This window comes from Halichoerus grypus, chromosome 4 (genome assembly GCF_964656455.1).
Source record: "Halichoerus grypus chromosome 4, mHalGry1.hap1.1, whole genome shotgun sequence".
NCBI lineage: Eukaryota > Metazoa > Chordata > Mammalia > Carnivora > Phocidae > Halichoerus > Halichoerus grypus.
In genome coordinates this window covers 11,768,697-11,794,719 of record NC_135715.1, presented here as the reverse complement: position 1 = coordinate 11,794,719, position 26,023 = coordinate 11,768,697, and the positions used below count along the sequence as shown (strand labels likewise).

Here is a 26,023-nt window from a genome sequence, read left to right as displayed (position 1 = left end):
TTTTTGAGAGAAGTAGCATAGAAATTATTTGAGACCAAAACTGCTGTGCATTTACTCTTCCCTCTGCCCCAGTCTGTCTTTCACTCCTACCACTGCACCGAAACTGTTCTTGTAAAGTCATCAAAGGCCTCCATGCTGCCAGATCCGGGGGTCATTTTCCTCCCTGGCCTGGTTGAACACGGAGCTGCATGTTTCACAGTGGCTGTTCCCAGCCTGAGACACCGTTCCCTGGGCTTCGCTGACGCTAAGCCCTTTCCTCCTGTCCCCTGGCAGCGCTGCCAGATGACTTCACTGGCTTCTCCCGCTCCGTCCACGCACAGAATATTGCTGGGTTGAATCTTAGGTTCTCTTCTCCCTTCTGTTGTTCGTCCCGCGCCCTTGCCGTTATCTAGTCCCATTGCTCTAACCGCCGTCAGTGCCCCTGATCCCCAGATCCTTACCTCTGCTGAGTTTTCCCTGGAGCTCCAGGTCTGTATATCTGACTGCCCACTAGATACCCCACTAAGATCTCTGCTAGATGCTCCTGGGCCCACTGCTGCATTGCATTGGCTGTTTGCACTGCCTCAGATGTTCTTCCTCCAGGTCTTCAAATCACTGGCGCCCCATTATCCTGAAGAGCTTTGCTCAAATGTCACTTCCTCCAAAGCTTCCCTGACTCCTGACCTACAGACGGTCCCTGCTCCAGGCCACTTTATTTTGTTTCCTTCACAGAACTGACCTGGAATTGTTTTATGTGTTTGCTCACTCACTCCGTATTCTCCATACTGACCACTGTTACCTCTACAAGAGCAGGGCCTTGTTGATCTTGTCTTCTACTGTCCTCTAAGTGCCTGGAACAATGTTCAGGGTATATTGGATGCTCAACAAATTCTTGCCTAATTAATTGATTTACATTTTATTAAAACAGTTAAAGTGTACTTTTCTCCTATTAGCACATTGTCAAATATGTTCTAATTTGGTACGAATAACTTATCCTAAGAATCAAATTCACAAAATTAAAGATTTTTGGGGGCTCCTGGGTGGCTCAGTTGTTAAGCAGCTGCCTTCGGCTCAGGTCGTGATCCCAGGGTCCTGGGATCGAGCCCCGCATTGGGCTCCCTGCTCAGCGGGAAGCCTGCTTCTCCTTCTCCCACTCCCCCTGCCTGTGTTCCTGCTCTCGCTGTCTCTGTCTCTGTCAAATAAATAAATAGAACCTTTAAAAAAAAAAAAAATTAAAGATTTTTTTTTTTACAAAGGAATAGCCATACTCATTTTAACCTAGAAAACCAGTCTTTAGATGTCTATTACCATATAAATTACCTTAAAGATGAAAACTAGGCTTGCTTGTAAATAGAATTGTGAATTACTATTGGCAAGGATTTTAAAACTAGAAAAATCAGTACTTGAAAAATGTATTAGAACACTATGTAAATTGTAGACTGTTTTTATTTTCCGATAAATTTATTATATGGCTGGATCGCATCATTGGCCGTTAAAGTTGTTTTCTGCCAGTATCTCTCTCTGATGGCCATCTGCCAATAAAGAGTAACCACAGAGTTAGGTCAGCATGAAAGTGTTTTGATAATCAAATCTTGTATGGCTGTTTTTGTTAAAGAAAATATTGTTTTTTAAATATTTTGTCAGTCCTTTGAGCGTGAAGTGGTTAGAACTTCGCTGTCTCTCCTAACTTTATAAAAAACAAATTTGTTTCCTGAGTAAATTTTTGTTGACTTGTACTCCTTACAACTGTGCAGCTGGGCAGGAGTTTTGGTTACCATGCAGCACTGCTAAAATGAAAGAAAATGCCATCTGAAGTACTTTGTGGTTATTGATTTCTGTGTTAATATGTTCTTGAACATGGTTACAGGGAAACAATCCCGTTGGACTTTCCTCTTTCAGGCATCAGGCATCTGCTACAACAGCCAAGTGTTCCGACTCCACCAGGTGCTCTGCATTCCCAAGTGGGTGGCAAAGTTCTTTTCTTGGACACTTGAGCCCATCTTCTCATCTGCAGAACCCGCCACCGAAGCCAGGATTGGGATGGGGGCCACAGTAGACATCCAGAGACAGCAGAGGATGGAGCTGCTTGACCGACAGCTGATGCTCTCTCAGTTGGCACAAGTGAGACAGCAGAGACAGCAGGTAAGCAGCAGAATCGTTACTGGAAATGCAGAAATACTCAGTGGCCTCAGCACGCTTCGCCTCTCCGGCTGCCCGTGTGGCCGAGAATACGTTTTACTCCTGTGCGTTGCAGTGTGGATAATGTGATGTCTCCACATAAGATAGGGGTCTCTGACAGTGGCTTTTCTTAGGTTTTTTTTTTTTTTTTAAGTAAAAAAAGAAAACTTTCTGCTGAAAGACTGGTCAAACTGGACATTCTTGTTCCACTTCCATTAGATGAACATTATTTCTTAGAGAAACACCAACCTAGTTAACAAGACGTGATATTTATCTGTTCTTATAATCTTGTAAAAGCCACAGTGTCTTCCTGTTAAAATGCTTATTATCATGTGCTCTGGAGTGAAGATCAGATGTAAAACTTCTCGACTTCCCTTGGTTGAAATGGAGAGAATGTGAAGATAAGAAAGTTTCAGGGGAATAACCAATGAATCAAAGGCTGTGTTTTCTTAGCCTTGTCATCGATACCAGGAAATATTGCACATTTATCTACAAAAACTGCTGTATTCAAACACTGTAATAGCACACTTGTCTCTCAAGGGTTACTGTATGTCAGCCCAAACCTCCTACCTGATCTTGCCCTGGCACTCTGCGATCCAGCACCCTGGGCTCTTCATTCCTTATGTCCGTCTTCTTTACCCTCTGGGGTATGAGAGAGGTACTGTTCTCCCATGCCATCTCCCTATCTCCTGCCTTCACCGGGTGTGAGAATTAGGTCTGCAGGCCTCATGGTGGTCTGGAAAAGTGAAATCAAGTGTGACATCCCAGGTGTCCCCTTGGAGATATGGGTCCCAGAGTTTGTATCTGGGGTGGAAGAAGGGGTCCCTTATTAATGGGCTGAGTCTACAGTGAAAAAGAGAAACACAGGTTGTTCCCTATAGATGTATTTGAACTTGAGATGACTCTGGAATATACAACAAAGATACCTGTGATATAGTTAAATGTGGAGGACAGACCTCTCTCTTAGGGAGGTCAGAGCTGGAGGTGTAGATCATGGAGTCAACTTTGTAGGGTTGACTAGGTGCTAAGTGAGTTCTTTGAGAGAATTACATCCAAGATGAACGTATGTGTGTAGCAAGAGGAGGACCTGGATCCTTCAAGGAAAGAGAAGGAAGAATGAAAAGTATGAGAACTCAGAATGACCAGTATCCAAAAAATGAAGTCATGGTGAATATAAATATTTTCCAGGTAGAATGGGCAGAGCTGTGAGGGAGAGAAAGAAATAGGGTGTGATTCTGAGGTTTCTGGCTTAGATAATGGGATAGATTGATGACAGCACCATTTCACCAATATCAAAAGAGCAGATCTGGGGGAAATATATTGACTGAGGTACCTTCAGAATACCTGGGACTCCCCATTAGATAACTATGGATCTCATGCTCATGAGCAAGCCAGAGAAGTTGTATGGCTCAGCTTGGCATCCCCAGGGACATTTCCATGCATGAAGTTTCTCAGGGAACACTGTCGGGATCAGCATCTTTGGGGGGAGTGGTGGTGAAGGACACGGGGAGGCTTGAACAACCGTTATGAAGAGGGTCTGAGCCAGCCTGACAGGGAGCTGTGGAGCTGAGGAGAGCCCTTCCAGATTGCACCAAATGTGGCCAAGGAGCTGAAACTTGAAACCTCCACCAGCCAGGCACTGGGTGCAGATTGCAGGTCTTGGGTCACGACTAGCTGTCCTTGGATGCACACCATCCACGGAGGCGGTGTCCCTGGAGAACTGTCAGCTGCCAACAATCCCCCTCAGCAGGAAGATGGAGCACTTCAGTCCTGGGGAGGTCGGAGATCTGGGCAGCGGACCAAAGCATCCACGCCTTGTGCTGTTGGCATCTTCTTGGTTTACATAAGTTCTTGGGGCAGCTCCTCCAAGACTCGGTGACACTCTTTCCCCAGGAGAAACCTTCAAGAGGAAGGTTAGGACACACTTCATCCCCTTCTGCTGAAGCTGGTCTCCAGGCCACACTGGTCATCATCTCCCTCTTCTACTTCCCATTCCACCGTTGGCTGGAAGACATACTTGGTGAAGTGACACAGAGCCTCATCCCTGTGAGGTCTGAGTCCCCGGTCACCATGCTCTCTCAGGCTGTATCTGCTGCCCTTGTCCATTTAGCATAAAAACCGGGGCATGGGAGTGCCAGGAGATGCCCTCGTGCCGCCCGTGTTTTTCCCTCCTACTTTTTGTCCCCCTAGCTATACCTTTTCCTGAGGATTACAGTTGCTTAATCCTGCCATGATAACAATTTTTCTCCTGGTCTGCTGCTCTTTTGGCACAAGAGCCCAAAATGACTGGGCAACAGCTATAACTTAAAATGTAATGGCCTTCTTATCTTGTCCCCAATGGAAGTGTTACCGTCCTGGGAGGTGAGCTCTCTAAACCCATGGAATCTAGTTTCAGGGACAGGAAGCCCAGATTCCCAAGTGGTCACTGGGTGAGAGGGTGATCAGAGCCACTTCCCCTCCTACCTCTAATTTCCAAGACCCATGTCTTCTTCCTGCTGGGGACACAGCTCCCAGAAAATTGTTGTTGATTTAGGGTTTATACTGCAGCTGGAACCCACAGTGCCATCCTTTGGAGGGCATCCACTCCAAACTGGCAATTCTCTTGCTCCTGCATCTGGCTGTCTCATTGGTCTGGCAAGCGGGCAGCTCCCGGGTTGTGTGATACGTGAGAGGGTCGGTGCATCCCGTGCGCACTTTGTTATAAGTGACCTCGTGATCTGATGCACTGTTAACTGGAACCCTGGTCAGTAGACCAAACTTCTGTAAACCCACAGATGGTGGTGCTGTTTAAAAGCAGCAGACCTAGAACCAGAATATGTGTCAATTCCAGTGAAGATGAATTGCTGCCACAACAGAATATCAGACTAGGTGGACTAAACAACAGAAAATTCTTTTCTTACTGTTCTGGAGGCTAGAAGTCCAAGATCAAGGTGCTGGCAGGTTGGTTTTTGGAGAGGACTCTCCCTGGCTTGCAGATGACAACCTTCTCACTCTGTCCTCAACATGGCCTTTTCCCAGAGTGTGCATGCTCTTGGTGTCTCTTCTTATAAGGACACCAGTCCTGTTGGATTAGGGTCCCACCCTTATGATCTTGTTTAACCTTAATTACCTCCTGAAAGGCCCTGTCTCCAAATCTGGTCACAATGGGGGTTAGGAACTTCAACCTGTGAATTTGGGGGTGGGCAGCTTTCAGTTCATAACACTGTCCCTTCCAGAGTGAAAAGGACCCAGTATAGTCTGTCTTGCACTGACTGTTGCTTCTCCTTGAGGGGTGGTGGTGTGTGAGGCCTCAGCATTGGTCTGTGTTGCTGTCACTAGCTAGTCCAGAGAGTGGGGCCCATGCAGAGCCTCCATCCCTGCCATCATGTGGGTGGCTGGTGAGAGAGGCTGGCTGATGTCGGTTGGCTGAGTCATTCTGTCTCTCTCTTCTGCAGTAGATGTTTCTGGTAGATAAGCATTCCAATATAATGTTCAAGTCTTGTTTCAGTGTATTCCTTTATATTTCTTTTGCCTTGTGCTCTCATGGTTCATCTCCCCACCCGGCAGCCGCTTAGTGCTCTCTGTCACCACCCACCTGTGGTCCTCACTTGGCTCTGGGGTCAGAGTCGGTCAGTCATTACTTGAGACTCTCTGAGCAAGACTGGTGGGTACTCTGTGTGGGCACCAGAGAAGTGAAAAACATGTCCTTTCCCCTAATGATTCTGCGATCAGCTTCAGGGAGCTTGGGCAGATATACCTGAATTAGATAACATCCGGGAACAACAAAACATTGGCCTAAGCACCCAGAGCATAAGAGCGCTGTCAGTGTGGCCTGATACTATGTGGTTTCAGGGCCTAGGAGGACAGACAGCATTGGGTGAGCTGAGATGAGGCAGCTTATCCCCAAGCAGAGGACCAGCAGGAGTGGTGCAGGCATGGAGGTGATAAAGAGGCCCTGGAAAGGAATACCTTGAGGAGCCCCCCGCTCCAGCTGAAGCAGGGCCGGGTGCGAGTGAGAGCCGGGAAATCGTGCTGCACCTGTAATAGAGGGAGGGGTGTTTAAACCTGACAACAGGGGCGCCTGGGTGGCTCAGTCATTAAGCATCTGCCTTCAGCTCAGGTCATGATCCCGGGGTCCTGGGATCGAGTCCCACATTGGGCTCCCTGCTCAGCAGGAGGTCTGCTTCTCCCTCTCCCACTCCCCCTGCTTGTGTTCCCTCTCTCGCTGTGTCTCTGTCAAGTAAATAAATAAAATATTAAAAATAAATAAATAAATAAACCTGACAATAGATTTGGGTTTTGACATAGGAGGCTGTGAAATGTGGTTTAGCTGGTGGTAAAGGCAGGACAGTGTTCTAGAAAAATCCGTCTTATTGCAGTGTGTACTGTGGAAGGGAGAAAGGAGAGAGAAGGGAGGAGGAGACAGAAGACGATCTTTAAATCCAGCTGTGTGAGTGCCATGGCCAGAATCAGGGCATTGTCCTTATTGAGCACCTCTCCGCTCGCTCACTGTTGTTTCTCAAGGCTCTGTCATGCCAGCAGGTGACCCCCAGTCCCTCCCGTTCACCCTGCCGTCAGCTCCAGCAGCCAGATCTGGGTTACAGACCGGACTCCCTCTCTCCTGGGCTCCAGACCCAAACATCCTCTGCCTACTGGACATCTCCACCTGCACACTCCACGGGCACGTGAAGTCTTCCATTTCTTTGCTAAATTGGCTTCTCCTCCTCCCTCCCTCCCCGAATGAAAAGCACCATCACCTGCCCAAAGACCCAAGCCAGAGCGTCTTGGCTTCACCTGCAGGTAGAAAGCCGTCATCCCCTGTCTCCATCCCTCTGCCTTAGCTCGTCATCACTTAGCTTGCACCTGGAGTCTTGCCACAACTCCCTCTCCCCTCCCGGAGCCACGAGTCGTCCCCCAGAGTGATCTCTTTGACAGCACAAATCTGACCGTTTCACTCCACCAAACTCCTTCAGAAGCCCTTCGTGGCTTTCAAGGTAGTTAACACTCATTACCCAGAACCCTTCCTACGTTTTAGCCACGTGTCCTCACCCAGCCCCATGCACAGCCTTCGGTTAACCCCGCTCAGCTAGTTGGAGTGTATTGGAGCCCCAGTGTTTCTCACCGCTTGCCCTCGCTTCTGCCCTGTGCTCTGCCTAAAACAAACTTCCCCACCCCCAGCACACACACACACAGGGTTTGCTTGCCTAACTCTTGTTCACTCTTCAGTGTTCCTTTCAAATATCACCTCCTCTGGGAAGCCTGTTGCAGCCTCCCGGTCGGCTCTGATCCCCTCTCTATTCTTACAGCCCCTGGGGTCTCTTTCATGGCACTCCCCATGATCAGGCGTCTTACTCCGATTTACTTCCCTGTCTCTACCAGTAGTGTCTTGAGGTGGGTGGAGACTTTTTTCTTTGTATCTCCAGTATGTGAGTAATGCTTGGCACATGATAGGAACTCACATATTTGGGGAATTAATGATTAAATATGTGTACAATAAATATTTACAGAATTAAGGTACTGAGGCCAGCTGAATACAGGTGAATAGTCAGGCCTGGGAAGTATACAGATAATCTCTCTGAGAGGACAAGTGTGAAGCAAACCATTGAAGACCCCCTGAGACCCACGTTTCCAGAGCACAAAGAGGAGGGAGGAAGCGGTTCCAGGGAGAAAGGAGAAACCCACAAAGTTCAGCAGCCAGGGAGAACAGAATGTCTGAGGGAGAGTGGGGGAGTGGGTGTTCGGATTCAGGTACCACCCCCCCCCAAATTAAAAACCAAGCTGAGACAGTAAGGAGGAGAGAACCACTAGACTCAGCAAGAATCTGTTCACTTCTGAAAGGCATGTCCGTGTGAGTGCCACGTGGAGAAGCTGCACGTGGATTGGAAGTGGAGGAGGGGCACGCACCCCTTCTCTCCTGGGCCCCTGGCCTCACTCCAGGACCCGGCTGCATTCTGTAAAGTTAACCGTGGTGCTATACACTACTGCAGACATTTCTAGGACTCACCACAGCGTTTACAAATTCCACGGCTCTAAAGGACGGTGAGCTGGGGGACGACTCTGTCGACCTTGCTGCCTCTAGAGCTTGAGACCAGAGCACCGACAGGGTCAGCGTGTAGTGTCCTTAAGTTCATCGGGCACAGCGATGTCATCTTTCTGGACACTGCCATGGTACTTAACTGCTGAAAAGCCCCGGGACGATTGTCTCGAGGACTCGTAGTGACGATCCCTGAGTTTACTGCACTGTAGGGCCCCAGTCCTTCCTTCTGGTTCTCCTCGCCCTCCACCCCGTGGTCCTCCCACTCCTCCGAGCATTCATGGGGGCAGGGTGTTAGTTACGCCGTGGCCCCACTCCTCTCCCCCTGACAGAGTCGCTGGCTGCATGGCTGGGCACAGCTCAGAGTCATTTGGGTACTTGCAGCTGCGGATCATCTTTCCACTCGGGGCCGTTACATAACTTTTCACGGGTTTGTGCTTTATTCATTCATCGAGGAGTATGTAAGCTCTTGAAGGCCAGAGCTGTGTGTTTTGCTTAGTTTTGTCTCTCTTGGTCCTACTGAAGTGTGTAGCCCTGGGGGAGTAAAGGACACGGCTCTGGCCCTCAAGAGGTGTGCAGCCCACTAGGGGAGGAGAGACGAGTCAGTAGCAGGTGGTGGGTCCCTGCTGGAGTTCGTGTGCAGCAGAGCCAGAGTCCCAATCCCCCTCCGTGGCTGAGGGGAACCTTGAAGACGCCAGCATTCAGGTAGGTGTTTCAGGCCCAGGGAACCTTGGGAGACAAAGCAGAGGGGCTCGAAACAGCTATGGGAGGGACAAGTAATTGCCTTTGCCTGAGCACAGGTTTCCCGAAGGAAGAGGCTGGGGAGAGCGCAGAGTCCCGGACAGAGCGGGTCTTCGGCCACGTGAAGAGTTGTTTTTCCTTTTGTTCTGCAAGAAGTCATGAGTCAGTGAAGCCTTACAAGGAAGAGAGCAGGTTAGGTTTGTTTTTAAGAAGGATAATTTTGGCCATAATCTGCGTGATGAGTGGAATAGGTGACTTGGGAGGAAGAAGACCAGTGGGGAGGTGATGAGGACTCCGTGGTTTCAGGATATTCGTGGTGGCGAGGCAGAGCTCCCTCTCGGAATGATAGCAAATGGCCACGGTCAGGCTTTGCAGAGTGTCTGCACGTTCACACCTCCAGGGCAGCCACTGAAATTCCCCACAGTCAGGAACATTTGAATGGGGTTGCTGTATGCGTCTCCACAGCTTCTCTGCTCATAGGGGCCTCTCTGCCAGTCATGATGGAAGAAACCCAGGTGCTCGAAATAGAAAAGCAGCAGAATGTAAATGAAGGAGCAAGGAATTTGTAGTTAAGGGATCAACCCTGGGTTGACAGGGAGATCTGTACACAATCTACCTAATAGTGTTGTCATGAGGATAAAAGAATTTATTTTATTTTATTTTTTTTTAAGATTTTTTTTTTTTTTTTTTTTTTTATTTGAGAGAGAGAATGAGACAGAGAGAGAGAGCATGAGATGGGGGAGGATCAGAGGGAGAAGCAGACTCCCCGCCGAGCAGGGAGCCTGATGCGGGACTTGATCCCGGGACTCCGGGACCATGACCTGAGCCGAAGGCAGTCGCTTAACCAACTGAGCCACCCAGGCGCCCGAGGATAAAAGAATTTATACAGAATTACTTTATATGCCAGAAAGATCTATCAAATATTAGTTATGATCTCATTGGACATCTGTTTTCTGGCTCTCAGGATGTTTGAGAGAGAGTTCTGATTTAGGAGCAAACCTGGTAGTTACTACTCTTAAAAACTTGTAACCTTTAGAACAAGGGTCAGTAGGCTATGGTCCACGGGCCAAACCCCAAGCTAAGACTGGTTTTTGCATTTTCAGTGGCTCTAGAAGTACCTGCAGAGGATCTTCAGTTTTGCCTCTTGGTCTTCAAAGCCTGAAACATTCACTACCTGACCTTTGATAAAAAAGAACTTTGCCAGCTTGCTGCTCTAGAAAATTATGTAGCCAGCAGCTTTCAAAGTGAAGTTTTACCAAGAAGTCTTAATTCTCTCTGGGTTCTGATCATCTGTTAGTTGTGTGTCCCGCCATTTTCTCTTGTTAATGCCACAACGAAAACTTGGTGATTGAACTTTCCAGAAGGTACTTCTGTAAAAATCTCCATTTCCCTTGGAAGCAGAGTTCAGGGGAAGCCCGCCGTGGATGCACCGTGCTTGGTGTAAGCCGAGTGGGAGTTTTGTGACAAAAGCGTTGGAGTCTGTTGGTGCTAATTTCTTTATTGCCTCTTCACTTCTTTGGGCTTCCCAGTGTTTCCTGGATGACAGTCTGCCTCTGTTTTCAGTGATGAGCAGTCTGTTTGACCCACAAGGAAAGAAGATGTTGCCGCCTACAGCAGCTCACCGTTATTCACAGGTGCATTTCAGTTATTTGTGCAGAGTGTTAGTTGAACTGAGCTGGCTCTATTCTCTCACCCTCTCTTAGTTACATTTTGTGGCTGTGAAAATTGTTTCTCCACCCCAGGGACCGTTGTTAGGTAACAGCTAACATATACATGATTGTGAGTCACAGCTGCCTTGCAAAGCATGAGTGTTCCCATCATGAATCAAGTCTTTTTAATTTATTTTTTTAAGTATTTTTAATTTAACAAAATATTTTTAGTGTATTAAAAGTGTTCGCAGGTTCTCAGTGTGTTTTTTAAGTTTTTAATAACTCTATTGAGATAGAATTCACATACCTTACAATTTATCTCTTTAAAGTATATAATTCAGTGATTTTTAATATATGGACAAAGTTGTACAGCCATCAGCACATTCAATATTAGAGCATTTTTATTACCCCAAAAATAAACTGTACCTAGTAGCACTCACTCCTCAATCTCCCCAGACCCCTAGCCTTAGGCAATCACTAATGTGTTCTTTCTAGATTGCCTGTTCTGGACTGTTCATATAATGGAATCATACACTGTCTGGTCTTTGTGGCCCGCTCATCCATGTTGCAGTATGCATGATTATTCCTTGATGTGTTTAAAAGCAGGACCCACCTAGTAGACCTTTGTGCTAGCACGTGCTATCCCATCGAATGAATTTCTGTCATTGCCCCTTCACCTGGCTAGGCCTCCGATAAGCTTCTTACTCACCTCTTGGCCTCACCAGCACTACAATTTCCATTAGCACTTACTTTCCACAAAATATATTTGGTGTCTAGCCAGGCTCTGGGGAGCATCACAGTGAACAAGACAGCATAGCATGATCCTTCCTCTCCCTGAGCTGAGAGTAGAACAAGACAATGACAGTACGATGTCATGAGTACTCCTCTAGGAGAAGCGCCCAGCCTGTCCATGGGGGGTTAGGAAGTAGTTTGTGCAGGAAGTACATTGTGAGTGGAGCCCTGCAAACTATATACCTGTACCTTTGTGTGAGTGTGTGTGAGTGAGTGTGTGTGCGCACGCACGCACGTGCAGCCAAGGAGTCCACCTTGAATCCAGAGGGGCAAGTTCTCAGCCTGGATGAGCCCAGGCAGCCTTAAAGATGGCACGTGGCATGCGGCACACTTCTCAGCACTTTTCCTTTTTAGCTTTGCTCTTTCACTTTTTGGTGCAATTTGATTTAAAAATGATTCTCACCAAGTTGCTCTGCTGCCTTGTCAACAAAGCGATCTCTAATCAGTTAGAGCCAGTTCTTTTATGACTTTCTTTCTTTTATGAGTGTGAAGTGTATAGTATCAGGTGCGGAATAAGTTACTAGCGCTTAGTTGATAAAAATCTGCAAATTAAATGAAAATTAGGTGCAAGAACTCTATTTTCAAGTGAAATTAAAGCTAAGCTGTTTATCTCGATCTGTACCTCCTTACAGAAACTGTTACGGTTTGGGGGCTCTCCTAGTTGATCATACTGACCTTTTTGACAAAAATTCAGAAGAGAAAGATAGGATCAATCTAAATTCTAATCCCTCTCCAAGACTGACTCATTAAGTGACCTCGAGAAAATCATTTCTATTTTCCATTCTGCCTTGGTGTCTTCATGAGAAAGAAGAGTGTGGTACGATCTCATGATGACGTACTCAGTATTTTAGAGAGAGAAGTTATAAGCAGTCCTAGTCCTTTTCATAACTTATCTCTTATTAATCACTTTTTAAAACCCCAAATGAATTTAGAGATGTGCCCCAAAGTAGACATAGTGTTAAACAGGGGTATTTTAGAAAAATCATCCTCAAAATCATTTTACAGATTTTTCCTCCCCCCCCCCCCGCCCCCGCCAAAAGCCATCCCTATGGGTTTTCAAAACCAGAAAATGATTCTAGTGCAGGAAAGATCATTGGGGTACCCAGGAGTTTCTCAGGAAAAATCCTCCTGACCATCTTGTGAAGGCTTGAATTTCATGGAACCCACTCCAGGCTCAGACTCTGCAGCCTGATTCTGTGGTTGACAGATGTGGTTTTGTGAATAACGCAGGAGGAGCCCAGGAATTTCCAGAGCAGTGAGTAATGACTCTTGTCCAAGATTATAATACAGATTAGCGATACCGAGGTTTTAAAAAATCATACTTTTTAAAGTGATAAAGATTTATGCATGTTGAGCCTGGATTCCTGGGGGCCGGGGGCGGGGGCACTGCAAGAAGCGGGCATAGTTTGTGGCTCAGAGCATGGGCTTTGGGCTGAGAATGGCCACTGCACAGCACTGCACTCCTCTGCATCTGCCTTCCTCACTGGGGGACTGTCCAGTCTGCAGTTCTAGGAGGGGTGGTTGCTCAAGGAGCTCAGAGAGGTCCTTGATCAGTGCAGCAACACTGAGGGGTCGTGCAGGAGAGTATAAAATGGAGGTCCCTAGACCAGTGTCTGCTGGGAATCCCTCCCGCAGCAGCTCTGGCAGGTGGCCATTGGGCTCATTTTGAGAGAGAACTGCTTGGTTCAAGATATTCTTTAATATATTGAATAGGAAGAGGCAACTCATAACTAGTTTAAGGATCATCTAGACCAGCTTCCCATTTTACACATAGGGAAACCTGGACTCTGAATATTCTCTGAAGTTAGCGACTTGACTGAGTTCTCTAGAAGTTCAGAGTGAGAGAGCAATAAGGATTTGGATTGTCGAGAAAGAAGCCAATTACAGATGCAAAACAAGAGCCGGGTCCTGTACAAACCGCGAGGACAGTCCGAGGGGACAGGGGAGGGCATTTCAGAGATGGGCACACTTGGAGCAGAACTGTCAGGAGGGACACAGCGAGTGGAAGGAACATGCAGGGGAGAGGAAGAAATAACTTAGAATGGGTCTGGTTTTGGAGGACCTTCAGACAGGACAATAATTTAGGTATGATGCAGTAAGATTTTCCGTGGAGGCCGTGGCACTGTGAAAGGACTTAGAAGGAAGTTTCACCTGGGGTGTGGATTGAAGAGGGACGGTGTCCGTGGCAGTGATGTCATCCAAGAGATTGTTGGCTTAATCTGAGTGGAACAATAAGGATTTAAAAAATGGCATACCCCCTTAAAACTCAGTGTACTGGAGACTTGGCTGGGTTTGATGTACAAAGGAGAGAGTTGAGTCCAGGAGTCACCAGGCTTTCCAGATGCTAACCTAACATTAGAAGGGAAGATCGCCACCCACCCAGGCACCCTCTGCTGGTTGAAGGACAAGTAAGGGAGCAAGATGTGATCACTGAAGACCTGAAAATGGTTGGCCTCTCTGCAGGGGGACATGTAAAAAGAGGGGAAATTTTGAGTAATACCCAATCTCTTCTTTTTTTTTTTTTAGAGAGAGAGGGAGAGGGAGACAGAAAATCCTAAGCAGGCTCCACACCCAGTGCAGAGCCCGATGGAGGGCTCGATCTCACAACCCCAAGATCACAACCTGAGCCAAAATCAAGTCAGACGCTTAACTGACTAAGCCACCAGGTGCGCCCAGTCTCATTTTTAATGACGAATTTCACCTGTTCTATCAAAACACTTATGATAACAAGCACCAGAACTGATTTTAATTTTGACTTTTAATAATTTTTGTGTAGAGTTCAGGTTAAAGAGGAAAAAAATAACCAGAACATTGAGAGGCCAAGAAGGGGGAAAACAAAAGATAGAATGCAGAAATCAGTCATTTCCATACTGAAAGATGCTTTTATTCGTTTTCAAGGAAGCTGCACTGAGGTCCTTACCCTGTGCCGTCCCTACCATAACTTGGGATCAGTAGTCACAAGCATGTAAATAAAACTAAGGAAAAAAGCTTTAGAACAAGAGATAGATGTCTTCTTCCTCCACCAAATGTCCCCAGCCTGAGGCTGGGTCTGGTGGGGAGCGTGTTGTCTCCGTCACACCACCCCTCACCACCATCTCCTCCTCACGGAAAAGATTGAGTGTTCCCATGCTCTATCAGAACCAAAACCACCCCACCCCAAGAAGCTGGGGACATCTTTGATCCTGACTTCCCCTGGAGGAAAAGGTCATCGTTTGAAGAGAGGGGTCGGTCAGCCAACCTTTGCAAAACAGTAACAGACATGAGCGCTCTCTGTATGGCTCAGTACGCGTTCCCAACACCACACTTCATCCTTGCGCCCCGAAAGGCAGGCAGCAGAGCCTGTCACCAGGGCAAATAGCGAAGCTGAATCTGAATCCTGCTGCTCTTTTTCCAGAGTCCTTTTCTCCCACCCCACTGTGGCTCCCCAGCAGGAATTTACCAGGGACCATGCTTTGTTGCAGCAAAGGGAGAATCCGTCTCTTGAGTTTGCAGCTAAAGTAGAAACTGTTGTTAAAATTGTACCCATGTCTCAGGAGAAGTAAGAGTGGCTGTGGTAGGAGCCTGGGACCTCCCAAGAGAAATGTCACCACATAGAACACATGAAACTCGGGCACATGTCCATTGGCTCGCACCCCAGTTACAGTGCTCCTTGTCACCGTAGCCCAGCCCAGTGTCCTAGGCTGTCACAAAGCCTCCTGGTGGTAGACTGTCCGGGCCCTCCGTACCCCTCCCCTCACTGACAGCCCAGTTCAGGCCGTAGGCCGGCACCCCTGGACCTGGCACTCCCATCCTGAGACTGGAATGGAGCGAGGCCGTGGTCTCCGGAGCTCTGCTGACCAGAGCAAGAAAGGAAGAAGAGACATGGCAGGGAGCAGCAGAACTGTCGGGAACTTCAGCCTTCCAAGCCAGAGGCTCTCAAAACTGAGCAAAACGGTGTGTTTTGGCTCCTGATCTTACTGCTGTGGAAAGTGTTCTCAGTTTTGCCAAGAAGAATGGTATGAAATGAACTATCTGAGCCCCCAGAACTGGTCAGTAGTATAAACCACAAAGAAAAAGTGAAACCGAGAGCTGTGAAAGTAGTCTGGGATTTTGTTCAAGTGCTCATTGAGTCTCCCTCTAGCTTATTATTTTCTCCCGACACCTGCTAGGACTGCTTGCTGCCGGGCAGCCCAGAAAGACGCGGTGACACGGGACAGGTGCGGGGTGTAGCACTTCACGACGGGGCTGCGCTCGGCTGCGGGCACTTCCACTGCTCATTTCTTCTGTGCCTTGCCATTGGCCCTCCCATCTTTTATCTGGGGCGGTGAATGGATTGCTAGTTTGCGTGTTAGTTTTTCTTTTTTCGGAGTTTGCCAGGAAGCTTTCCCCGACGGCAGCAGTGCTGGTCCTGGGTCTTCCCTCTACACGAGTAGCGCGTATTATTAAGCTGTAAGTCTACTGAGATGGCCTCGCTGAGCCCTCAGTCACAGGCCGCCTCTTCATCGCCCCTTGTTTGGTTTCACATGCTCCTTTGTTTTGTCATCCCCGCTGAGCTCTTTCGGGGCGGTGGGAAGTTAGTCACCCCTGTTGTGTGTGTCACAGCCCACTTGACCTGGCCCCGTGTAGTGGGCTGCACATAGAAGCTAAACGAAGGAAGGAAGCACATTCCTACTTACGCTGCAAGCTGCAGCTTCCACAGAGCACTTGGAAGCCGTGCGGTGAATGGCAAGTATCCTCTTCTGTGAGGAGGTAGCCTGTGGCTTCGATGGCAAGCCCCACCGTCTCCCAACAGTGGTTCTTTGTAACTACCGGTTCCTGTGTCCCAGCGTAAGCATGTGCCTCTTGTCCTTAAAGAGTGGATCTGCCGCGAGCTTTGTTCTCTGAGGTGCCTGGCTTTAGCCCCTCCCATCCCTTCCATCCAAACCTTCCTTATTAGTCTACTAAGGTCCCCTGTAACAACTAACTGTGAGGTCTTTGCTACAGAAAACCCCATAGAACTTAACTCAGCAATATGCTTGTCTGTGTGTTTGTCCATTCACTGATTCATTCAGCGAATATTCCTTAAGTACTCACGTATAAGACTGAATCTACAAACACAGACAAGACAGATAGTCTCAGCCCTCATAGAGCTTGTGGCCTGCCATGAGATTCCCACCAGTCAACGCACACCCTCAGTGTCATGTATCACGTGCCGAGAGCTGAGCATAGGAGAGGAGCACTTGGGGGATTAGGGCAGGCGCCCAGGCAGGAGTCTAGAATGTGAAGGTGGAGAAAGCCCATCGGAATGGTGAACAGGAGGCTGGCAAACCATGGTAAGAAATTCCAACTGTACCCCAAAAGCAGTGCGGACTTGCTGAGTAGTATCAAAGAAGAGTATCTACAATTATTTGAGAACACTCTTCGTGTACTCGCTTTTTTTCTTCCTAACTGTATTGTTTGTGGCTAGATTTTCTTTATATACTTCAAAGGCCAAAGTAACATACAACAGAATTGAATACGGAAGCAAATATGAGAATACAACCATCTTCTGTTAAGTCAGACTGCTAAAAGATTTGCAACAAATCTTCTCATGAACGGATTCTTCTCATGAATGGATTCTTTTTCATGTCCTTAAAGAGTGTATCAGCCCTCATAGAAAATACGTTTTGGAAAGCATTGTTATTTTTTGTAAAAATATATTAGCAAGTGATGAGTTTGTGATTATTATTAATGAGTTCATATATATTTTAAGATTAATGGAAAGACAATGGGGAACCATTGAAGGGTTTGTAAGTAGAAGAGCAACATGGTAAGATTTGTATCTTAGGAAACTCACTGTGAAGCCACCTCACCCTTGATGCAGGTCGGAAATAAGGCAGTGAGAGTGGGATGGAGAGAAATGGACAGAGATTCGCAGACATTGAGGAGTTACTGTGGACAGAGCCTACTGGTCTGGCTTATGCAAGTGGGTAGCTATTGACATCATTCCCCAGGATTGGGGACATAGGCAGAGACATAGAATTGAAGATGAATGTTGTTTGAGACATGTTCCACTTTAGATGTATCTGGAACATCTAAGTGGAAGTGTCCAGAAGGCAGGTATGTAGCTCTGGGGTGCAGCACTGGGAGGTAGGGGTTTAGGAGTTTCCACCACATGCGTGGTGACTAAAGCCCTAGAAATGCCCGAGCACCTGGGGACAAAACATGGAAAAGAAGAGAAATAATCCCATGCAGAACCTAAGGGACCCTGGAATTTCAAGGATAGGAGTAGGAGAAGACAGCTCTGAGGGGCACTGAGAAGGCATGACCAGAGAGCTAGAAAGACCAAGAAAGTGGGATGCCACCAGAGTGGAGCAGAGAGGGGTCGTAGGCCCAGTGCCTCCGGGGTTTCTAGCAGAGAGTTGAGGTGGTTCCTTTGGATCAAGCAAAGGATGTTATTGGTACCCTAGAAGAAAAAGGAAAAAACTAATGGTTAGAAGACAAAACTGAGCTTCTAGAAGGCAGGCCGTCACCTTACTTCTCTTTCTAGCTTCATTGCCTAAGGTACTACCAGGCACATTAGTAAACACCAGGTAATTATGTTGATTTTACCTTAACTGGTGCTACTAAAACAGACTAGTCTTTTCTGCCTTTGAACTTCATGATAGGTCATCCTCCTTGTAAATTGCTTACATTAAATATATAGGTTTTTCCTGAGCGTCTGTGGTAGAACTTCCCAGCCACCATGTCATGGTCACAGATGGGCTGTGATATTGATCCCCTCAGCCCACAGGGCCGCTGGCTGCAGGCAGCTTTGGCGGTCTGTCCTGAGTGTCATGCAGATATATCTTCTTCTGTATGTGCCATGACGTGGAGAGTATTGGAAAGTCTTGGTCTGTAGAGGGTTAGTAATTCCTTGTATGGGTGCCACCTCACTTCCTCTGCTCCTCAGGCGGACATCACTACGAAGTCTCATCACTCTCCCTGCTGAACCCACACCCTCCCTCTGACTCTTCCCGACGTGGTCCCCAGGCAGCCACACACCGTACAGTAGAGGTGGGCCTGCTGCATGCTTTACGCTTCAGAACCCAGCACATGGATAGGGCCTTTCAGCCACCGAAGACCGAGAATAAAGCGCGCATTGTTTCGAGCGACCAAATAAAATAAGATGATGTTGCTTCCGGAAAGAATTTTAATTGTTCTAAACCATCACATTCACGATGTCCACTCCGTAATTGTTCTTCATTTTGCTCTTTGGGGAATGAGTTCAGGCTGCATTGAGCCTCGCGCTGTGCTGGCCGCCTCGGCAGGAGTACATAGGGAGCACCATTCTCACCCCACCACAGCCCTGCAGGGCCCCACAGTCGAGTTGGGAAGGCAAGAAATAACACTGTAAGGCACAATGCAAAGATTAGCTGGGAATAATAGCTAATATATATAATAAGCTTTTAGAAGTTTTCAGGCTCTCTTTTAAATGCTTTCCATGTATTAACTCATTTATTTCTCATAATATCCTTATGAGGTAAGTGTAATTATTCTCTTCTTATAGATGAGAAAACAGGCTCAGAGAAATTTTTCTAAAACTAAGGCCTGAGGTCACATCGTAAGTTGCAGAGCTGGGATGTGAACCCAGGTCATTTGGCTCTAAAGACTTGGTCCCTCAGCTTCCTCTCCCCGTTTGCTCCTCTGTCATGACTCCTTAGCACTCCCTGCCTTGCCCCTTGAAGTAGGTATAAGCCTGTTCTTTATGTCTGGTTCTCCTCTCCATCTCCTTAAGATTCAGTTAAGCCCTCATCCTCTCTGAAGTTTTACCCCCGCGCTTAGGGTGCGGTTGCTCAGTGCTCTGAACCTGCCGGGCCCTTTAACTAAGGCTGCTCAGCTTCCTTCTTAATTATATTCCACCTTGCCTCCTGACTTTTTCCGTTTCTGGATGTCTTGCCTTCCCCTGAGATGATGGGCTCCACGTGTACCTTGCTTGTACCTTTCCTTGGGAGCTGCCCACAGAGAGCCACTAGGGAGCTCCTCCGACCCAGCTTCTCAGCGTGGATACTCCTTAGTGTGCCCACTGCCTCATCATCCAGTCCTGAAACCCGCCGGAGCCCTTACAGGTGGAGTTTAGTCCGTGGGGCGTCCACTTGATAAAATGTTACGAACGTTTCCAGTTCTCGACTGGAAAATTAGTCATTTTTTAATTTTCATAAGAAATTTTATTTCATTTGAAGATCTCTTTACAACTAATAACAGATATTTCATAAAACGGTTGATCAAAATGCAAGCTGTTTCCTTTTTCCTCTTTTAAATGTGTGGTTATTGCTTTTGAAGAAGACAAAGTAAAGGAAGCGTTTCCTGTTTGTAGAGGCTCATAGTTAACCTGCATCGAGAGCAGATTAGTGTCAAAACATCCTAAAGCCTAGAGCTCCTGTAACTTTCTGCTTTTTAAGCACTTTTTTGCCATCACAGGAGCAGAGGGATTGGGGTTTGGTTTTGCTTTGCCTGCTCTTCCACTGTCGGTCCCTTTAAAGAAATAAAATGTTACCATTTCAGCCAAAGGCTCATTGCCCTTCCCACTGTCCTACAGCTAGTGGGGTCTAACCCTTCGCGTGTTTATATCCTTAGCACATGTTTTCATGTTAGAGTTCCTCAACCTAGCACTACGGACATTTTGGTCCAGACCATTCTTCGTGGTGGGGTCTGTCCTGTGCCTTATAGGATGCCTAGCAGCATCCCTGTTCACCACACAGAGCACCACCACCATCCTGTCCCCCGCCTCCCACACCCTACCCAAAGTGCCTCTAGACATTCTCAACTACCCCCTCGGGGGCAAAAATCACCCATAAAACCATTTAAATAGTGTACTGTTGTTCTGAGTATTTTTTAAATTTATGTAAGTGGTATTATATATTCATATTCTCATACAACTTTCTGTGTTCGTTCAACATTGTAATGTTTTGGAGATTATTCGCTAGATCTAGTTCCTTTATTCCAGCTGCTCATATAATAGTCCTTTATCGGATAGAACCATTTATTAATTTATGTCCCTCCTTCGGGACAGTTTTTTACATTTTCTTACTTGATACTAGAATCAGTGCTTCATAAAACCTCCTCCTAAATGCCGCATTAGGCACCCGTAGCTGCCTGGAAGTGAAATTGCTGGGTCATAGAACATCCTCAGTTTTACTCAGTCTGGACTCGTTGCTCTCCAGACTGTTTGTGCCGAGCTATACTCTCACTGACAGTGCAGAGTCCCCATTTCCTTCACAGCTTCCCCATACTTGGTATTGTTAGACATTTTATTTTTGCCGGTCTTGTAGGTGAGAAATAACTTATTGCTGTTTTAATTTGCATTTCCTAATCCTAGTGAGTCGAACATCTTTCCTTATGTGTATTGACTCAGGGTTCCCTCTTGTGTAAATTACCTGTTCGTATACAGCTGACCTTGAACATGTGGGGATTAGGAGCACTGACCCCCAGCACAATGAAAAATCCATGTATAACCTTTGACTCCCCCCCACAACAACTTAATTACTAATAGCCTGTTGTTGACAGGAAGCCCACCAATACCATAAACTACTGTGTTTATCAAAAACATTGTGTATAAGTGGATCTGCGCAGTTCAAACCCATGTTGTTGAAGGCTCAGCTATATATTATTCACTTCTCTCAAGTCATTTATTTTTTTTTCTCATTGATTCTTTATATATTCTGGCTATTCTTTCTTGGTTATGTGTTGCAAATATTTTCTGTTAACCTGTACGTTGTTTTCCAACTATTTTTTTAATCATACAAAAGTCCTTACTTGCACTAATTTTTAGCGGTCCTTTTCTTTATGACTTATGCTTTATATTTATGTTTTAGACATTCTTTTCCACCTCAGAGACATAAAGAATATTTTTAGTTCTTCTAAAATTTTTTTAATAGTGGAGGTTTTTTTTAAGTAATCTCTACACCCACCGCGGGGCTCGAACTCACAACCCCAATATCAAAAGTAGCATGCTCCACCAACTGAGCCAGCCAGGCACCCCCTCTTCTAAAATTTTTAACAGTTTAGCTTTCCACATTTAGATCTTTAAGTTCCTTCATTCCTTCCTTCCAGTTTTCTATTTTAATTCCAGTGTAGTTAACATTCAGTGTTATATTAGTTTCAGGTGCACAATATAGTGATTTAGTAATTCTATGCATTACCCAGGGCTCATCATGATAAGTCTATTCTTAATCCCCATCACCTATTTCAACCTCCCCCCACCTCCCCTCTGGTAACCATTAGTTTGTTCTCTATAGTTAAAAGTCTGTTTCTTGGCTTATCTCTTTTTTTTTTTTCCTTTGCTCATTTCTTTTGTTTCTTAAATTCCACATATGAGTGAAATAATATGGTATTTGTCTTTCTCTGACTGACTTATTTTACTTAACATTATGCTCTCTAGGAGTGCCTGGGTGACTCAGTCGGTTAAGCCTCTGCCTTCGGCTCAGGTCATGATCCCAGAGCCCTGGGATTGAGCCCCGCATCAGGCTCCTGCTCTGTGGGGAGCCTGCTTCTCCCTCTCCCTCTTGCCTGCCGCTCCCCCTGCTTGTGTTCGCACACTCGCTCTCACTCTGTCAAATAAATAAAACCTTAAAAAAAAAAAGAACATACCCTAGCTCCATCCATGTTGTTGCAAATGTCAAGATTTCATTCTTTTTTATGGCTGAATGATACTCCATTTATATATATAAATTCCACTTATTTATACACACCCCACATCTTCTTTTTCCATTCATCTGTCAGTGGACACTGGGGCTGCCTCCATAATTTGGCTATTATAAATAATGCTGCTATAAAGATAGGGGTTCGTGCATCCCTTTGAATTAGTGTTTTTGTATTTTGGGGGTAAATACCCAGTAGTGTGATTACTGGATCGTAGGGTAGTTCTACTTTTAACTTTTTGAGGAACCTCCATACTATTTTTCCACAGTGGCTGTACCAATTTGCATTCCCACCAACAGTGCACGAAAGTTCCTTTTTCTCCACGTCCTTGCCAACACTTGTTTCTTGTGTTTTTGATTCTAGCCATTCTGACAGGTATGAGGTGATACCTCATTGTAGTTTTGATTTGCATTTCCCTGATGAAGAGTGATGTTGAACATCTTTTCATGTGTCTGTTGGCCATCTGTATGTCTTCTTTGGGGAAATGTCTGTTCATGTCTTCTGCCCATTTTTTATTTGGATTGTTTTTTGGTGTTGAGTTGCGTAAGTTCTTTATATATTTTGGATACTAACCCTTTATCAGAAATGTCATTTTCAAATATCTTCTCCCATTCAGTATGTTGTCTTTTAGTTTTCTTGATTGTTTCCTTCACTGTGCAGAAGCTTTTTTTTTTTTTTTTTTTTTTTTATGTAGTCCCAATAGTTTGTTTTGCTTTTATTTCCCTTGCCTCGGGAGACATATCTAGAAAAATGTTGCTACAGCCAATGTCAGAGAAATTACTGCCTGTGCTCTCTTCTAGGATTTTTATGGTTTCAGGTCACACGTTTGGGTCTTTAATGCATTTTGAGTTTATTTTTGTGTATGGCATACGAAAGTGGTCCAATTTCATTCTTTTGCATGTAGCTGTCTAGTTTTCCCAGCACCATTTATTGAAGAGATGGTCTTTTTTCCATTGTATATTCTTTCCTCCTTTGGGAAGATTAATTGACCATATAATTTTGGATTCATTTCTGAGCTTTCTATTCTGTTCCATTGATCTATGTGTCTGTTTTGTGCCGGTACCATATTGCTTTGCTTACTACAACTTTGTAATATAACTCGACATCTGGAATTATACCTCCATTTTTGTTTTTTGTTTTAATTTTTTTTTATTTTTCAAGATTATTTTGGCTATTTGGGGTCTTTTCTGGTTCCATACAAATTTTAGGGTTGGTTGGTCTAGTTCTGTGAAAAATGCTGTTGGTATTTTAATAGGGATTGCATTAAATCTGTAGATTGCTTTGAGTAGTATAGACATTTTAACAATATTTGTTCTTCCAGTCCACGAGCATGGAATGTCTTTCATTTCTTTGTGTCATCTAAATCTTTAAGTTTATTTTTAAAATAAACTTATTTTTGTATATAGTATTAAGTAAAGGTCTAATTTTCTCTTTTCCATACAGCCAGTTGTCCCACTGCTACTCATTAAATGGTGTGTCCTCTTCCTGCTGACTTGTAATGTCTGCTTTATCATAGACCAAGAGCCAGAGTTTACTTGTGATCCCCAGACACTCTCTCCTGTTTCTTTGCACGGTTTGCCTATCATGTACTAATGCCTCTCTAATTACCACCGTCTAATAGTAAGTCCCTTAGGACTGCTGCTGGCCGTGAACAGTCCTCCCTTACTATACTTCTTCAAAATATCCATGTCTAGTTTTGGCCCTTAATTCAATTTCACATTGTCTAGTTCCACCAAAAAGACAACCACACACTTTTGAATTTTGAGTCTATAGCAGTTAGGAATAGGTTTAGCTCCATATGACAGAAAACACAAAATAGCAAAGTTTTTAAAGGCAGAAGTTTGTTTCCCATGTGGAAAAAGTGCTGATGTCAGGAGGCCTGGCCTGGTGAGGCAAGGGCATGACGTTGCGAGGCCAGGCTCCTTTTCTCTGCCTCCACCACCCTGCCCCTGATGGCCGCTTGAGCTCCAGGAAGAAGTAGGAACCGGTGAGGAAGGGTGCCTCCCGCCTCTGAGGTCTTCTTCCGGAAGTCCCATTCGTCCCTCTCTTTATGTAGTACTGTCGGCAGAACTGAGTCCACGTGGCGGGAGCTGAGAAACGCAGGAATCATGTGACACACACACACACACACAAAACGCTATTTTTAAAGAAAAGGGAATATGGATATTCAGAGCCAACCAGTGGTCTTCACTGCAGACTGAAATCGACAGCGTCTGAGCAGACTGCAGTGTTGAGTCTTTGCGGGCCGGACTGGGCGGAGTCTTCACTTAGGTCTTCTGATATCCTTCAGTTAAGTTTATTGACGTGAAATGTTGAGGCCTGGGAGTAAAGGGTCAAGAAAGAAATCATGAGATGTCTTCGGTACAAAAAAGGTGGTTTTATTAAAGCAGGGGGACGGGACCCGTGGGCAGAAAGAGCTGCCCTGGGGTTGTGAGGAGGGACTGGTTATATACTTTCAAGTTGGGAGGGACTTACGGGTAGCCGAAGTATCTAAGGAATTTGGAAGCAAGGTTTCTGGGACCTTGAGGGTCATTTACTATTGTCTAGTAAAACCGTAGTCATGAGACCCTTCAGGTGGGTATCAGTGGGCCACATGTTTGGAGGATGATTGCTAACATATATCTTGGGGTGGGGGGTAGAGATAAAGGAAATTTTCAAAGGGATTTTTATATGCTAAAGAAGACTTACAGGATACTGGAGGTGGGGCTGATGTCAAGCTGAGGTTGCCTTTTGCTTCTAGCAAAGTGTTGACATTGAGGCAGTTGAGTTCCTGGAGGAAGGTCACTCTGCCTGTCCCAAGCACTTGTCAGTGGGCCATAAGTTGTAAGGAAGTTTCATTAAAATATCTTTTACCTTTGCTCTCCACATCATTTACTATTTTCTCCATAGAGTACTTGCAGATCTTTTGTTAGATTTAATTCCTAAGTACTTAGTAGTTTTTATTTGTTTGTAAATAGTTATTTTTTACACTTGGCATTTTCTAAACGATCACAATAGAGGACTGTTACTGATACTTTTGTGTCCTATACTCTTTTATTCTCATTTTCTAAGTAGACCGTTATCATGTGTAAATAATGACAGTTTTGTTTTTCTTTTCATCCTTCTGCATTTTCTTTCATAGTTGGTTAGTATCGGCCTCATTTTCCTATGACTTGTACTGAATGCAAGAGGTGGTAACAGGCATTCAGTCTGTTAATGTGTGAATTACATTACTATATTTTCTGAGATTTCTGAGATAAATTCTAATATAGTACATTATTTCAGATAAGATGATTATTTTTAATCATTGTTGGGTTGAGTTTACTAATATTTTATTTAGGATTATTTTATTTGTTCATAAATGAAAAACAAATTGATAATTTTTCTTTTTTGTAATGGCCTTGTCTGGTTTGGGAAACAGTGTTATATAGCCTCAAAAAACTGCTCTCTCTCGCACTTTCTCTTTTTCTCTTCTCGAGAACAATGTCTGTAAGATAGTATGTCCTTAAAGGTTACATAGACTTCACCTATAGATTTTTGGGGGGTAGATTTTTTTCAGTATTATTTCAGTTACATTAATGGCTAGAATTAGTCCAGTTTTCTATTTCTTTTTGTAGCTTTTTGTGGAAGTACACATAGAAGTAAACATTTATAAAAGTAATTCTATAAATGTACTTCCTTGTGTTTTATTTAACATCATATTTGAGAGATTCATTTATATTGCTACATATAATTGTAGTTTGTTCATTTTAACTGCTGTATAATTTTATATTATGTGATTACACCATAATTTATCCACTTCACTTAGTGCACATTTGGGTAGTTTCCAGTCTTTGCCTATTACAAATGATGCCGCTGGGAACGTTCTAGCCCATGCCTTTTGGTAGACATGCGTTTTCATTTTTGTTGTCCAGGAGCAGAATTGCTGAGGTAGACACATGTGTTCAGCTTTAGTAGATGCTCCTGAACAGTTTTCAAAAATGATTACCAATTTTTTTTCTTCTTGAATAAGTTTTAGTAAGTTATATTTTTCCTAGAAAATAATCTATTTCATCAAAGCTATTGGTATGAATAA

At 45.2% G+C, this 26,023-nt stretch overlaps 1 protein-coding gene across 1 annotated transcript in view; it reads left to right on the top strand.

Moving 5' to 3' along the window:
- The window catches only part of UBAC2 (UBA domain containing 2), a 176,589-nt gene that overhangs the window by 133,269 nt on the left and 17,297 nt on the right, over positions 1–26,023 (top strand). The window contains exon 7 of the mRNA XM_078070137.1: positions 1,879–2,121. Coding sequence (XP_077926263.1) covers positions 1,879–2,121 — 243 coding nt within the window. The remainder of the gene's footprint in view (positions 1–1,878; positions 2,122–26,023) is intronic.